Genomic DNA, 16,822 nt, shown 5'->3' with positions numbered 1-16,822 from the left:
TCTACCATAATTGAAAACAATTTTTATAAATTTAATATCCAGTGGAGAAGAGGAGTTAGAAGGGAAAGGTAAGCAGTGTAAATGGGCAAGGGACTTTAAAATTGGCATAAACTTTTGAGATGGAATTTAGATAACTACCTGTTGACTGGAAATTTTGCTTCTAGTACTTTTTCCTGGTGATAGATCTCACTCATGAGTGAGCAAAAATATATATTTGGACATGTTCACCCTGTCATTGTCTCAAACACAAAATGCAAGCAAACCTAAACTGTCACCAACATGAGTGTGTCAGCTAAATTATGGATCACTCTCGTATGATATGCAGGCAGTAAAAAGGGATAAAGTTGATAGAGCTGTATGAATCGTTACTGAAATGTTTTTTTATATAAAGTAAAACCCCTTACAAGAATGAATAAGATTCCATTTAAAATAATGTAAAAATAATGTATACATAGAAACTTCCTTAAAGAATATATAAGAAATAGTAAGCACTGGTTTTGAAATATTCCTTCTTCCTTTCTTTTTCTTCCTCTCTTTCTGTTTTTGTTTTTAGGAAAATGTCTGATGAATTTTCGGTAAGTTGATGCACTTATTCTTTATAAGTTTTTAGCTCTTAAGAAAACAACATAGTCCTAATAGTGGGCCATAATTCTTTCCATTTAAAAGAATTCTGTGATTCTTGGGTTTTGGTGGGTCAGAGGTGATGGTGGTATGTGATTTTGATAGGTCATTTGCCTTAATTTACTTATATATAACGTTTGAAAATACATTTTGAAGTATTTCTATATGAATCCTTAAGTAAAGAATTTTTAAGTGTTCTGTTCTCTTTTAACCTCATATTAATAATAGTCAGCGTTCATTAAAAATTAAATGCCAGGCACTGTGTTAACTGCATTACATAAATTATCTCATTTAAGCCTCAAGTTTAACCCTAAAACTATTTTTTGAGGAAGCTAACTTTCAGAGAAATAATGTAACTTGTTTGAGGTAAAGCGAGATTCAAATCTACAGTGCATTAATTAGTTGTATTTAGAAAACTTGAGCTTCTTTGAGAATTTTGCACTGCAAAGTTGATATTCAGGATAACCCCTCAAGTTTTGTATTAAGTGAATTGTTTTTAAACTGAACAGCTTCGCTTTTGAAGATGTTATAGAGGTTTATAATCATGTTTGGCGTGACTTATTCCTAAATAAGATCGGTAAGACATGCCTTTTTTATATTGCAGTTGGCAGATGCGCTACCTGACCACTCCCCTGCCAAAACTTCTGCTGTGAGCAATACAAAACCTAGCCAACCTCCTCAAAGCTGGCCAGGTTCCAACCCTTGGAATAACCCAAGCGCTCCACCTTCTGTGCCATCTGGACTCCCACCGAGTGCAGCACCCTCCACTGTGCCTTTCGGATCAGCACCAACAGGAATGTATCCCTCTGTGCCTCCCACTGGACCACCTCCAGGACCCCCAGGACACTTTCCTCCGTCTGGACCATCATGCCCCCCGCCTGGTGGTCCTTATCCAGCCCCAACTGTGCCAGGTCCTGGCCCCACAGGGCCATATCCTACACCAAATATGCCCTTTCCAGAGCTTCCGCGACCATATGGTGCCCCCACCGATCCAGCTGGTCCTTTAGGTCCATGGGGATCCATGTCTTCTGGACCTTGGGCACCAGGAATGGGAGGGCAGTATCCTACCCCTAATATGCCATATCCAGGGCCATATCCCACACCACCTCCTCCCCAAGCACCAGGGGCAGCACCACCTGTTCCATGGGGCACTGTTCCACCAGGAGCCTGGGGACCACCAGCACCGTATCCTGCCCCTGGAGGATCATATCCCACACCAGGACTCTATCCCACACCCAGTAATCCTTTTCAAGTGCCTTCAGGACCTTCTGGTGCTCCACCAATGCCTGGTGGCCCCCATGTGAGTGTTTAATTTGTTATTTAACGTGCACTAATAGTCACATACACACAACTAAAAGACTACTTGCCTCCAGCTTGTGATGGAGGATTAGAAAGCTTTTTAAACTTTCTTAAAAAAAAAAAAAGGTGGGTGAGTATGTGTAGAGTAAATTTCAAATTTCAGGTAAAGCATTTAAAAAGATAAAAACACAGTTATGGTATTCCCAGTACTAAAAATGAAAAGAAAAATTTTCCGAAGGTCCTCAAAGTCATTGTAATGTAGTAAGTAATGTCCTCAACAGCATTTTTGAGGTAAAGTGAGACATGCATTACATTAGACTTTTAAACATTTCTCAATAATATAGTATCACACCAAAGCACAAATCAATAATAGCAATCTCTGCCTGGCTGGCTTGATACAGAGGTAGATCTTTTTTTCTGGTTGTAGCTGACATTCAATACTATATTTATTTTAGCTGTACTCACCTTTTAATAGTGTAATTGTTAACAAAAGCTTCAAAATAAGTCCAGCTTCTCCTTTTTTTAGATGATGAATCAGCGGTATACAGTTTCATTATATTGAGTTGGTTGTTTTTTTTTTTCTTTAGAGGGAGAAACATCAGTTTGTTGTTCTACTTATTTATGCATTCATTGGTTGATTCTTGTATGTGCCCTGAACCAGGATCAAACTCACAACCTTGGTACATCGGGATGATGCTCTAACCAACTGAGCTACCTGGTCAGAGCTCATTATATTTATTTTTCTATAACATTTATACACAAACTTTATTCTGTTAGAAGCAGACCGAAGAAACAGTTACTAGAGGTAGATTTTTAGGTCATCCAGGGCAGTGAATATGTAACATTGCCGGTCTTCGGTGCAATTTTCCATAGTGTTTTTTTAGCCAAAGTTTTGTTAGATTCTTAGCAGCATTCAGCTCAAGGTCCTAACCACTGTTCTGAATTGTCAGTTATGTGTAATGCTTTATGCTTTACTATCTGTCAGCCAAGCTGGAGTATTGTTGACATCTTAGTTGAGGAGCTTGTCTAGGACATATGACAATATAGAGAAGCAGCCCACTTCTCCCATGAAGTAAGCTAAGTGAGTGTTCAGTCAGGATTCTCCCTGAGGGGAAAAAATCTATTTACTCTTTAACAAAATAATCAGTCTCCAACTAGATTAACTAAACATCTACCTCAGCTGTAAAGGAAGAAAATCTTAGTTAAGTACCTCCAAAGCTTCTTTTCATTATTTTAACTTTTTGCTATATATTCGCTTTAAAAATTATTTTTGTAAATTGTATGCCAAAATAAGTGGGGTGGCTTGCTGTTTGGATTTACTGAGCAGTAAGTTTAAGCCATAGCCAGGAGTTAAACTCCATTTACAAAATCTAGAAGTTTACTTTTTTCTTTTTTTTTTCTATTGCAGTCTTACCATTAAGTTAATGGATGAAGAGATGACGCTTTGCTTTTTGAAGTACATATATATGCACATGAATGCATATATAAAAATTGCTGGTTTCACTATTAGAGGGCATTCATGAAAGAACAACTCTTGCACCTCTCAGAAGATATCTGCATCTTGTACTTGGATGTATAATATATCAGATGGATACAATCAGATAAAAATGTAAATCATTCAAATGTGATTTTTATTCAGTTTTTATGGAAAGTGAAAATAAGTATATTGAATAGGTCTTTGTTATAATTTGTTTAAAACAAATTTTGGATTTGTTTAAATTATGTAACTACGAATTTAAAAATTTAAGATGATGTGTGGATTATTGTTAGAACCTGCAACCTCATTGGCAAATTATTTCAAGTATTTTTCTATAATCACTTTTTCCTTAAATGAACACACTTTGAAAAATGTTCATTGTCATAATTTAAAAAATTATGCCTCTCAACATCTTGAGCTGTTCTATCCATAGAATAAATAAACATAGTCCTCTTGAGGTTATGTTTTGAATATACATTTTAAAACTGGCAGTAATTATTATCAGATGTTGAGTTTATTAGGAAGTGTTAATTTTTCTTGAAATTTTAGTAAAAGCTTTTGTTTTGAATTTCACCTGATTTGTTTTACGTTTAACCAAGTGGGTCAAACAGCTCTTAAATCTGCCATTTGTGGAAACGTCTCTTTAATGCAGGCCAGCATGTATGTAAATTGTACTCTTAAAGCATTGGTAATCTCTGTGTTGCTTTAGAATAGCTTGAGATGTCCATATTGCTTTGAGAAGAGCTCAAGGAAGGAAATAATTCTCCTTTGTTTTGAACCTCACAATAGAGGCAACCTTAGGCGTTGCTTCATAAGGACAAGTAATTTGTATTCCCACATATCACTCTTACACACAGTCCCTTCCTTATAGCCCCTTCTTCCTCAGTTTTTTAGGAGCACATCCTTTAATTCCTCCCTGATACGGAAAACTGGCGCACTCTAGGGGCTATCATAAACACATGTAGCAGTTATGTTTAAAGAACCTTAGTCACACAGGCATGACTGTTCTCTTTGTACAAGTTGGTCAAAATATGATCTGTCAGAGTCTGGTTAAGCTATGTCATTGTCTCTTGCATAGTTTCCTGGATCTGTTTGTCAAGTGCTTACAGCTAACAGTTCAGTTCTGTATTTGTTGACAGGTAAATAGGTAGAAGTAAGTGCCATCCTTAAAAATTATCCTTTTACTCTAACACTGAAAATAATAAAGTGTAGATCTCTGCAATTGAGTTTAAAGAAGTGTGATTGTATTACTTAAATAAGTGTTGTTTTAACCACCAAAATAGTCTGAGTAGTTTCTTGGCACCTTATCTTTAAATCAGATTCTTAATTTTGGGATAGAACTGACCATGTTATTCTTGAAGTAACTTTGAAACTTTTATTATATCCATTGGGTTACTAAAATGTATTGTTAATTTCTTCATCAGTATAAGACAGATTTATGCTAGAACTCTTGTTTTTGCTTAGAAATATTTAGCAGTTTATTTTTCTTATAGTTAAAATGTCAAGAATGCCAAATGCTGCCAATTTAATGATTTGATAGCTACCTCCTTTTACAAAAGCAAGATGGTCACCTTTGGGAGGAAAATGTCAGTGTATAAACCTCCCTTTAAAGTAGAAGATAGATTCAAGCTTACAGAATTGAAACTAATTTGTTTAGATATTTTCAGACTGGTGAATGTTGTTAGACAGTTCTTACATAGTGGCACAAATGGTCTTTTTTATCTTTCACCTCCTTGCAAGGCCAAGTGGCAGCTATTTACAACACTTTGGGTATCTGTTGTCAAGGTAGCCTGCAATTCACAAGGCAGGTAGCCTTAGAAAGTGTCCTATCTTAAATTATCCAGTCAGTTTCATGTCAGCTAACTGGAGGCATAAAATGAGGAAAAGTAAGATGGCAGCAAATATATTACTCCTTAAGCTTATTTTGGTTGTCCTGCACTAGGACTAAGTTGACAACTCTGGCTTAAGATGGGATAATTAATGTAACACTAGAAAGGATGATGTTTGACTAAAAGAAGAAGAGGTAGCAAGTTTGGGAATCTGTAATTGAGGAGCCCGTTTATTATTGGAGAAAATCTTTTGTTAAAGAATTTGAAAGACCATGAACACAAGATTTGAAATTACTAATTCCCAGTAAGTATATTAACTTCGCTAGTGACCCACACTGCGCCCTAGACAATACTGCATTTTAATCTTTGCTTTACAAGACTTTCCAACGGCATTTTAAAAAAAAAAAAATTTTAACGGAAAAATGGAAATCAAAGGGAACAGAATTTGCTTCTATATTTGCAATTCTTTAGAGAATCATTTCTCAAATTGGGGGAGAGGCTCTCTATTCTCAAAAGTACTCTGGGCAAAAAGTATTTTTAGGTTCAGGGTGGAGTAAAGAAAATCAGACATTTCGGTGGGGGAAGCATCTAAGGAAGATTTCTTTTTACAAAGGAATAATTTGCTTTCAAAAATAAGTCATGCTAGGCTAAGATGAGTTTATGGAAGACTACTTGTTAGTCTTAAGGGAATGTGAAGTGTGGAATATGTTGGCATTTGGACTTGAAGAGCAAGAATTTTAAAATAAATTTGATGGAGATAGCTGAGATGTGTTTAAGAATAGTGTTTCTGCAGTTCGAATGTTAGACTTTGAAATGTTGAACCTATAAAATGACAACGAAAAATTAAACTTTGGACCTTATATTCACACATTCAGTTTTCAAGAATCAAGGCGCCTTAAAGAAGTTTAATATCTTGGCTTGTCTTTGCTGGACTCGGCCAGACACCTTTTCATGCTTGAGGATGGCTGCTTGCAGCTCTGACTCCTCAGCCGTTTTGTTTAAAGTTATGTATTGATTATGCAGGAACAGACAAAACTTTTTTTTTTAACCAAACAATCTATATTTGCAGTGACTGAGGCTGTTTTTTGCTGCAGGGCTGAGAAGTGCTTGGCTTGCTGAGCCAAGACAGGCTCTGCCTTGTTCACAAAGGTTTCCCGATCATAGTCTGGCTGCTCCGTCATCTTGGAGAGCTCAAGCCAGCCTGGCCCTTGGCCCTTGCTGTTTAATCTCCTTGAGCTCTCCCATGGTCCTCTCCTCCAGCTCCCTGTTCTGAGTCACGGCCTCAGTAAAGCTGGACATCTGGGAAGACAGTTCCTCTTCTCTAGAAAAATTGCCTGCAATCAGGGACCCATGAGAGCTGGCTTCTGTCTCTTCTGTTTCCATTTGAGTTGGCTGCTCCCCACTGGGCCCACTCGGGGGCTCAGCTCCATGATGCTGTCTGCATGTCCTGGTGTATTCAAAGTATATTCGCAGGAGCTTGTGCCTGGTGAGATCACCGCAGTCCATGGCTCTTAGCTGGAAAAAACAAGACATTTTTAATCACCCAAGGGCTTCCTCCCTTCTTTGTCCATTTTACTGTTCATTGTTTTGAGTAGATAACAGTAATAGAATAGAGAAGAAAAGGAGTGAATTTTTGGCCTTGGTCTGTCATACCACTACAATGGAATATTAGAATATTTTCTGGGAAAGAAGTCGGTTGTGCCCATATTTTACCTCATAAATAATTAGTGCTACCTATTGTACTCGGATGTACAGCTTTTGAAGTTTTGTGTAGGTGAACATAGTTCTCAAAGGTTCAATAAAATACTGTGCCTAGTTTGCCTATCAATCAGTTGCCTACACTTGTAAATGATGAGTGCCATGTCTTCCTTACCTTGAATAATCTAGTGCTGGCTTTATTTAAGTGCCACAGCTATAAATCCTGGGAATTAAACCTGAGCACAGACCTTCCAGTGTTAACGTTTTTGAAAAGCAGAAGGCTCAATTCAGATGAATCATGCTGACGCACTTAGAAAGTGGTGGGTGGCTTTCAGGGAAGACTATAATTTAATCCTAATAGAGCAATATTTAGTATGAAGACACTTTATTTTCAGAATTCTACCAAGTAAAATAAAAATTGCCAAAATGATCAGTATTAAAGAAATGCCATGCAATCTGGCTTTTGACTATTTCTGAGAACTGCATTCATCCAGCAGACACTTAAATGTCTGTGATCCAGGTGCTTTGCCAGATGCAGAGATAGAGAGATGAAAGCGAATGCCTGTCCTTGAGAGGGTCCCAGTCTAGGGGTGGCATTACAGAATTCATTAGTGTGCCTGTTATCAGTTTAACCTACATCAACATATTTTGATATTCCTGCTGGTGGAAATTATACACCAGCCTTAGGGCATTTTAAAGAGCAACATATGCCTATACTTTTTTTTTTCTTTTTGAAGTAAGAAGTTAATGTTTTCCAAGACTATGGTTTTGTCAGTATAACTTTTCAAGCATGCAAAGTAATGGGATGTTTTTCCTCCTTACTTTCCCCTGGATGAAGGCACTTTCACTGCCTGTCATTGATTAGCGGATACTGATTTGTTGCCATTAAGTAAACTTGATTTCTTTGTGCTCTATAAAGGTTTTCTGTATTTTTTTCTTGATATTGTTATTTTTTCATTGACTTAATGACAAATTTAATGTATGTAATTGTCTATGCATTTTAAGTTAAACTGCCTAGAATGTGATTTGAGACATATACATTTGTATTATGAACTGTAAGCAATGTGTTTGAGACGTTAGGTTTTATCACCTGCTGCTGTATTTGTAAACAAAGACAAATGTTGCTTTAAGAAGTAATTATAATTAGGACTAGACAATGGATGTGATACTTGATATTTTTAAAGATAAACTTTTTTGCTTTTGTGTATTATACCTGAAAACTTTTAAAAAAAATTATTTTCATGGCTTCACAGTTTTTCCATGTATTTTATTTTTAAGCCCAATTCTGGGCTTCCCCGAGCAAGTCCAGAGCCTAATTAACTGCAAATTTGTTGACATAAAAAAAGACAAAGGCCTGAGTCACCCCTCTGTGTGTGACCTGCATTCAGAGGCATTTATATAGGCTCTCTGGGAGCAAGCCTTCCTCCACAAACCCTCCTTTAGCAGCTTGTGCCACTGTGAGGATTTCCTCTTCTCCCTTCAAGGCCAAGCTGTTCTTTGTAACCAAGTTATCTATATACAAAGTTAGGGAACCTTTCCTATCTCCCCCGGCTGCCACCACCCCTGCTTTCTTTTATGAAAGACAGTTTTGCTCTTTCCCTAACTGCTAGGCCGTTAGTGACAATCACATTCTTAACTTGGTATAGTTTGCCATTTCCTTTCCACAGAGGGTGTGGGGTTACTGGCCATTCTTTAACCCCAGTGTGAAGGGACTGTGAATGAATGAATAATTTATAGTATGTTGTACTTTGGAAAAAGGGAGTTCTGCTTTTTGCCTTATAATTGGACAAAATGCAACTATTAACTTTTTAAATTGCATTTGTTGTCTTAGATCCCCTAGAACAGTGGTTCTCAACCTTGGCTGCACGTTAGAGTCACCTGGGAATCTTTTTAAAATCCCAGGTGACTCTAACGTGCAGCCAAGGTTGAGAACCACTGATTTTAAAAAGATTCTCAGGTGACTCTAACGTGCAGCCAACGTTGAGAACCACTGCCCTAGAAGCTGAGAAATAAGATGAAGCCGTGAGATATAAGACCACTTGGAAATGGCAGTCCCTCCCCCCCACCCCACACCCCCACATTGTGAAGTGACATTGCTTTAACAAGCATTCTTTCCTGGGTACCTGACCCAGGTAGGTTTGGTGTGTTTTATTCCTCACCCAAGGACATGCTTATTGGTTTAGAGAGGGGGAAGGGGAGAAAAACATCAATGTGAGAGAGAACATTGGTTGCTTTCCGTAAGTGCCCCGCAACCTAGGTATGTGCACTGAGCAGAAATCGAACCCACAACCTTTCAGTATAAAGGACAACTCTCCAACCAACTGAGCCACAGCAGCCAAGGCCCCAGCAGCTTCTTTTGTTACCACCATACTAAAACTTAGCACCCTTTTGCTACAAATCTGTAAAGCAATATAGAATCCTAACTATTAGCATTGTCTTATTTTCAATCAGATGATGCTATAGAATTTCAGTACCATAAGAGAATTTGGGCCATCTCCTGGAGTTTGTGTCTGTAGCACTTGAGCATTATTCATACTTGGTTGGGCAGGTTTTTATGCTGGTGCATTAAACTATTTTTATACTGTGTTTTGTGGTGCCCTGGTGCTCCAGCTAAGGAGTGGACCAAGCAGGTAAAGCTTACTTCCTCTCTGCTCCCTGCTTTCACTAGAGCAATCCCATTCTTCAACTTTATTTTTACTGATTTTAGAGAGAAACATTTGTTGTTTCACTTATTTATGCATTTATTGGTTAACTTTCGTATGTGCCCGGACCAAGGATCAAACCCAACACCTTGGCATATCAGCATAACCCTCTGACCAGCTGAGCTACGTAGCCAGGTCTGTTCTTCCACTTAATGTATTTTACCTACTGTATTAGTCAACTTGGGCTGCCATAACGAAATATCAGACTGGGTGACTTAAACAAGATTAATTTCTTATAGTTCTGGAGGCTGGGAAGTGAGGGAGCCTTCTATTGAAGCTCTCTGATGTCTCTCACAAGGGCACTAATCCCATTATAAGGGCCCCACCCTCGTGACCTGTTCTAACCTAATTACCTCCCAAAGGTCCCATCTCCCAGTACCATCACATTGTGGATTAGTCCTTCAACATGAATTTGGTGGGGTACACATTTGCTCTATAGCACTTAAAGATAAGTTGTTTGGGGAGACAAAAATTTGCTGCTTTTAAATTTTAAAAATAGATAACGATGTCTCGTAGTTGAGATTTGCTAAAATCTTAATCAGATTCACAAGTATAATAGGATCTCAGGCCATCTAGAATTCTAAGCCATGCTTAAAATGTTAGTGTCACATAACAAATGAGGAAATTTAACATGTTAAGTTTTTGCTATGGTCATGTTTTATGTTAGACAATTTTAAATGATTATTTAGACTAGCATTCCTTAAAGCTTACTTAGATTTAAAAGATACTCTTTTTTCTAAAATAAAAAAGGAAACCTTTAAAGAGGTTAAATTCCCATGGTCATACTACATAAAATGATGACACCAGCTCTTTAGTCATAGATATTTAGAATTTTTCCACAAGATTACATTTTGTTCAAGCTTCCAATACTTTTTCTATGCAGTTCCTTGATTACCAGTTTAGATCCTTGCCTTCTCTCCACCAGACATCCTGACTTGTCCTCTTAAGACACCACTGAGGAGGTTCCAAAGCTTTGGGAAACTGCTAAGATAACACTCAACCAGTTAAACTCTTAGATAGGCCAAGTTAAATTGAGCTTCAGGTATTGTCACTTACTCTTACAGCTTCATGTCCTGGCAGCTAATAATGAGAGCTCTTAGGTATACTTGACATCAATTTTTAACACTTCTGCCTTTGAGATGCACTCTAGGAGGAAACAGAAATAAGTCTAGTTGACACTACTAAACCCAGAACAGTCTTGGTTAAGCCTCCCAACAAACCTCTAAGACAAGGACAGTTCTTATCCCCAATTTACAGATGATGAAACTATGGCTAAGCTATAGATACCACATAGGTCATACGTTAGGGAACAGAATCTTGTGTGCAGTTTTTACTGTAAACCACTACACTCAGAATGCTGCTTTCCTAAGAACAGGTTCTCTATTATATGTACCTGCCATGGCTGCCTTAGTGCTGTAATTCTGTTTCCAGAATTGTACACCTGGAAGATCATGTCCATCGAACGTTTTGTAGCAGACGTTTTCACACGATTTGTCACTGAATGAGTTTTATTGGATATTCACTTTAAAAAGCTAGTGTTTATGTTTGAGATGTATGTCCTTCCAGTTTAGTGGCTTGGCACAGTTCTTAAACGAAGGACTTAGTTATATTTTCTTAAGCAAAAGCAAATAATGTCCAAGGGGTAGCAGTTAAGAGTAGATTTAAGATGTGGATGTGAGAATTGTAAAAGCTACTGAATGATCAGATCCCTAGTTAGTTCCAGTCCTGCCAGTTATTGAAGACATTGGGTGTCCAGCTGCCCTGCAGGGGAAAGACTGAGGCAAGGCTGTCAGAGTGGCTGGGACAGAAGAGGTCTCTGTTAGCAGTGGATGAGCAGCCAAGATGTACAGAAACTGTATAGATGGTGGGGGAGTCCAAGGGAGGTTCTGCCAAGTATGGCCTGACAGTTCTTTTTTAAACTTGCCAACACAGGACATGTGAAGTTAAAACATCTCCACTGTTGCTTAGTAACCGTAACACACAAAAATCCCAAGGACTATGCTTAATACCTGGATCCCTTGAATGCCCAAAGAAATCTTTACCAAAAAAAGACCAAAGTACATGACTAATCAGGACTTGTACTTGAGCTTTTTATAGAAGTGGTATGAAAGAGAGTATAGTAATGTGAACTAGGAAGAACCTCTTTACAAACTTCATGAGATTTTTTGGCCCCATTGATTTTAGAGAGGAAGGGAGAGTGAGAGACATCGATCTGTTCCACTTGTTATGCATTCACTGGTTGCTTCTTGTACGCGCTCCGACTGAGGATGGAACCCACAACCTTGGCGTATCAGGATGATGCTCTAACCAACTGAGCTACCCAGCCAAGGCTTTCACGAGATTTCTTATTTGAAAGGTAGTAACAACTCTCCACTTTGGGGGCATCCGTAATAGAAATCCCACCAAGTTCTAGATGGCAAGCTTCATGGTTCAGTGAGCAGCACAATTGCTGGGGATTGAGGGACAGAGTTGTGAGCTCTCAGCACAGTTCTGCAATGATTTGGTACAACTGACTAGCTTCCTGTGCTCCTTATTAACTGTAACACAGATAATATTGTTCAAAGTACCACAGGAAAATGGAACATTCTTCCTTCCCTAGGCAAAGGGGTCTATTTAGTGTATTAGCATAACTAAAAGAATACACGTTGAATAGTATCTATATGAATGTTCCTTTTTTTTTCAGTTTGTCAAGTTTGAGGGCTAAACGTTACACAACGTGACAATACATTAACATTTATTGAACATCAACCTTGCACTGTAAGTGGTCAGATATTCCAGTTTTCCTGGAACGATTTTGGTTTATGTTGTTAAGGCATAGTTATTATTAGCACACGCAATGTATTCTCAAAAGTGTCGTGGTTTGAAGGATAAATTATATGGTGGTATGGTGGTTCTAACTATAACAAAAAATAAGAGTGAAGATTTTCTGTGTGTATTTCCTGAGATAAAAAAAAAACTTGTCCTGAAAATCATGTCTTAGCCTTGAAGTTGATCCTTTGGTTCACATATATTATTTGTTCTTATACTGCATCCAAGTCACGTCATTGCAGCTGCATGGCCTTCAGCAAATCCCAAAGCTAGAAGGGAGCACATTCCAGTCGGACAGGAAGCCAGGCTTTCTGTGGGGATAGAGAAGCTCTTTCGAGAAGGAGAGAGGGGAATAAGGTTTCCTACTTTTCTGGGCATCTCGCCAACAGTTTCTGCCTCATGACCTGTGTCCCTTTTCCCCCAATTCTGAAAGCAATTTCCCTTAAAAGTTCCAAATTTTTTCCTAACTTAATCCTCTCATAAACTGAGTAGCACTGAAATTATTTCCAGTGGTTTTTTTGTTGTTGAGAGAGGGGGGCTTCTTTCAACTGCAGCATACAAACATTACCAAATCTATGGTACAGTTGCATTTTATTTCCTCCAGACCTGGGCTGACATGACTCTAAATCACAGTAACGGCGGTGGGGAGGAGACAGTGAAATTATTTCAGAGGGTGCATTAGTGGCAGGAGTAAGTGATAAAAACGTGTTAAACTGCTTCAGGAATACCTATTGGTTGAAGTACTAGTTCTCAATAGTTTGGTGTTTGGGGCACTTAAAAAAATTTATATATATATATATATTTCCGAGGGAGAGAGAGAGAGAGAAATATCAATGATAAGAGAGATCTTTGATCAGCTGCCTGCACACCCTACACTGGGGATTGAGCCCACAACCCCGGGCATATGGCCTGACCAGAAATCGAACCATGACCTCCTGGTTCATAGGTCGACACTCAGCCACTGAGCCATGCTGGTTGGGTTGGGGCACATTTTTTAATACTAGGACCCTAGCTCTCCTCTAAGGATTAAAGGCTGCATGAGTTAGCACACTAGTACTCATCAGGCTTAGCAGGATGCCTACTACCACAGCCAAGTTCTTCCACATGGTTACACCAGTTTCTCGCACGTCGCAGGAAACACTTTTTCTTTGTTGCTTGGTGCTGGCTTAACGGGATACTCCCTCTTCCCTCCTGCAGCTCCTCACCATCTGTAGCCCCTGTCAGCTTCACATTCCGACAGCTGTTGCCATGCAAGTGCCTGTCCCCCAACTGGCAAAAATTCGTTTTGCATGTTGTCCACATTTTGTGACACAGCTGTTCTCGGTACACCATTATGCTGCAGGCTTTGTGAAGTTAGAATCGGAAACAGCTCACTGAAAATAGGAGTGAATAGACAGTGAAACCTCAAAATACCCTAAATTTGAATATGCATTTGCTGTGAGCACCTTTCTTCTTTTTTAAAAAAATATATTTTATTGATTTTTTACAGAGAGGAAGGGATAGGGATAGAGAGTTAGAAACATCGATGAGAGAGAAACATTGATCAGCTGCCTCCTGCACACCCCCTACTGGGGATGTGCCCACAACCAAGGTACATGCCTTTGACCAGAATCGAACCTGGGACCTTTCAGTCCGCAGGCCGACGCTCTATCCACTGAGCCAAACTGGCTAGGGCTGTGAGCACCTTTCTTAACAAGGACTGAGGAATCACATCTGACTTATTTATCTGAAAATCATCACTCTCTTCATCCTCTCATAATAAAAGCACATTGCGTCACCCGAGGGGGGCTGGAGGAGGGATGTGACGGGTGGGGGACCTGGAGGACTCGGTACTGTCTGATAATATTCTGTCGAGGGGGCGGTGGCCGTACATGAGTCTTCATTGTATTTATTTAACCCCAAGAACCTGTGATGCTCTTGTATGTCTAGTTCACATGTTTTTCTAAAAACATGGAATCTGAGCAGCTAATATTGAGAGGAAACCCCAGTTTCACCCAGGCTCTCTGAGAAAGGCCTACCTAGTGGTGACAGATCCTGAGACGTGTATCAGTAGTGCCTAGAGCCAGTGTGATTTCCTTCATGCTAAAGCGAAGCTCTCGGTTGCTTTAGGAAACAAACAGTTGTGAGCATACCGGGTCTGCGCAGCGGGCCACTGAGTCTAGTGTGGAGTCTGACAACGGCACCAAGAGATTTTTTGTGAAAGAGCATAATTGCAACATAAACCCAGCAAGCCACACCCAGCACTAGACGTGCAGACTGTTGTAAAGCCTTCCATTGTGTAAGGCTTTGTGTTGGGCCAGCACAAGGAGAATCACAGAACAATGAGCCCCACAAACACAGGAGGAGACAACAGGATGACATGTTCCTCGGTGATGCTAGGTAAGAGGAAAATGAGGAAAATACGGAGGAGTGGGGCGTAGGTGGGGTGCAGTGGTAGAGAGCACAGGTTGGGGAGCTGACCAGCGCTGTTTAAATACTGGCTCCCCCACTCGCCAGGTACAGGGTGCAGCAAAAGTACATTTACAGTTGTGAGTACACAAAAACGGTTTATTCTTCATTATTATTTATTGATTATTGTATTATTTTCCATACGAACAACTGAAACCCTACTTTTGCATGAATTTAACCTTTTTGTGCCTTCATTTCTTCCTCTATAAAATGGAGATAATGATAATTCCCAGCTTCCTGGGGTTTTGAGAATTAAATGAAGTAATCCATGTAAAGCACTTAGTGCTTGATTGATAAGCACTCAACAGATGAGAACTGGTGAGACCTGGAAGGCACTTTTCTAGGTGTTAGTCTAGCAGAGGAAAGAGAAAAGTGAGCAGGCCATTAAAAAAAATTATTAATTGATTTAGAGAGAGGGGGGGGAAAGAAGGGAAGGAATGAGGGAGAGAGAGAAACATTGATTTGTTGCTCCACCGTCATGCATTCCTCGGTTGACTCCCATCTGTTCCCGGGCTGGGGATCAAACCCGCAACCTTGGCATATGGGACAACGCTCTAACCCACTGAGCACCTGACCGGGGCCATGAGCAGGCCATTCCATCCAGTGTGCTGTTACTGACGCAGGAGGCATAGGTTACGCTGAAAACACCCGAGGAGCACCTCACCGCGAAACACCATGTTTTGAGCACTAACGATGTACCATAAAGTGTCCTAAAGGATGCAATCACATTGTCTCACTAGGTCCTCGCAACAGCTTCAAGTCAAGGGTACAACTCGGCTTTGTCAAAGGCAGAGCCTGTTCTCCCCCCTTAAGATGCAGGTCTGCATCAGTGCCTCGAAGTACCTTGCGCTAGAAACAGTCCTGTCTCCCAGAGTGTGCAAGAGGGAGGCTGCCCTCACCTCCAGCTACTTGGACCCTAGCCGTAGTTTCCCAATCACATCCATACCCTGTGTGAAAGCAATTGACTTTGGAGATGGGCTAAGGAAATCTCAGGCTCCAGGCCTCGGTATGTGCATGGGTTGTGGGGAGGGATGAGAGGCAGGCAAGGAACGGACTGAAACAGTTAGTGTAACTATGCTACCCCTGACTAGCCCTGTTCCCAGCATTCCAGAGAACGCCCGCACGCAGAACAGCTTTCCAGGAGTTGTGCCCAGTGATGTCAGCAGCATACCTGCGAACATAACCTCTTCGCGGCTGCCCGCAGCTACACCGTCATTCTTGCTGGGTTTTGCGAGTACACGTGAGCTATTCATTACAGAGTCTCAGACCCGCTACAAGCTTTGAAAACCTCACTGACAATAATTCTATTTATTGAGGTAACTTAGTGACATTATATAAATTTCAGGTGTACAACATCTTAATTCCGACATCTGCATATCCTATTGTGTGCTCACCACCTGAAGTCTCGTTTCCTTCTGTTACCATGTATTTGACCCCATTTACCCAATTTGCCTTCCACCAGCCCCCTCCTCCCCCGAAAACCTCACATTTAGAAGGGGAGCGCTGCTTTTCCCAGGCTCCTTGGCTCCAGATTACCTGAGAGACCAGCCTGTATACAGTGACGTCAACTGTTCTGATCAGGGGATAGATAACAGAGGCGAGTCCTGGAGGGAGGATGGGAGGATCTGAACCTTGGACAAAGGGAACTGAGAAGACTGACTTCGGCCAAAGGGAGACGGAACAGCCCTGAAGTAAACGATCAGCACCTAGGTTTTTGACCATTCCACATTTACTTACGGCCACTTACCCTGTGCCGTGTGCTGGGGAGTGAACTTGTCGAACTATTTCTGCCCTCACACAGCTCACATGCTAGTGGAAGAGACAATCATTAAATAATTGTAATTACACTTACGAGAAGTGATGGGGGGGAAGTATAGCCTAGTATGTAGGAGTCAGGTAAAGTTCACCGGGAAAACATCATCTGTGCTGCAATCTGAAGG

The 16,822-nt window shown here is 40.2% G+C and overlaps 1 protein-coding gene across 1 annotated transcript; it reads left to right on the top strand.

Annotated features, from left to right (window-relative positions):
• The first annotated feature begins 434 nt into the window (after positions 1-434).
• Positions 435-5,622, top strand: MAPK1IP1L (mitogen-activated protein kinase 1 interacting protein 1 like). Its single transcript, XM_081096007.1, has 3 exons — positions 435-575; positions 1,226-1,921; positions 3,329-5,622. Exons 1-3 carry the CDS (start codon positions 558-560, stop codon positions 3,338-3,340), a joined length of 726 nt encoding a protein of 241 aa, XP_080952133.1. The 5' UTR covers positions 435-557; the 3' UTR covers positions 3,341-5,622.
• The last annotated feature ends 11,200 nt before the right edge of the window (positions 5,623-16,822 follow it).

The sequence above is a fragment of the Myotis nattereri genome, assembly GCF_964212035.1.
Source record: "Myotis nattereri genome assembly, chromosome: 1".
In the NCBI taxonomy this organism is placed as follows: domain Eukaryota; kingdom Metazoa; phylum Chordata; class Mammalia; order Chiroptera; family Vespertilionidae; genus Myotis; species Myotis nattereri.
Note: the sequence above shows the minus strand (reverse complement) of the source record. Positions and strands in the feature narration are given on the sequence as shown.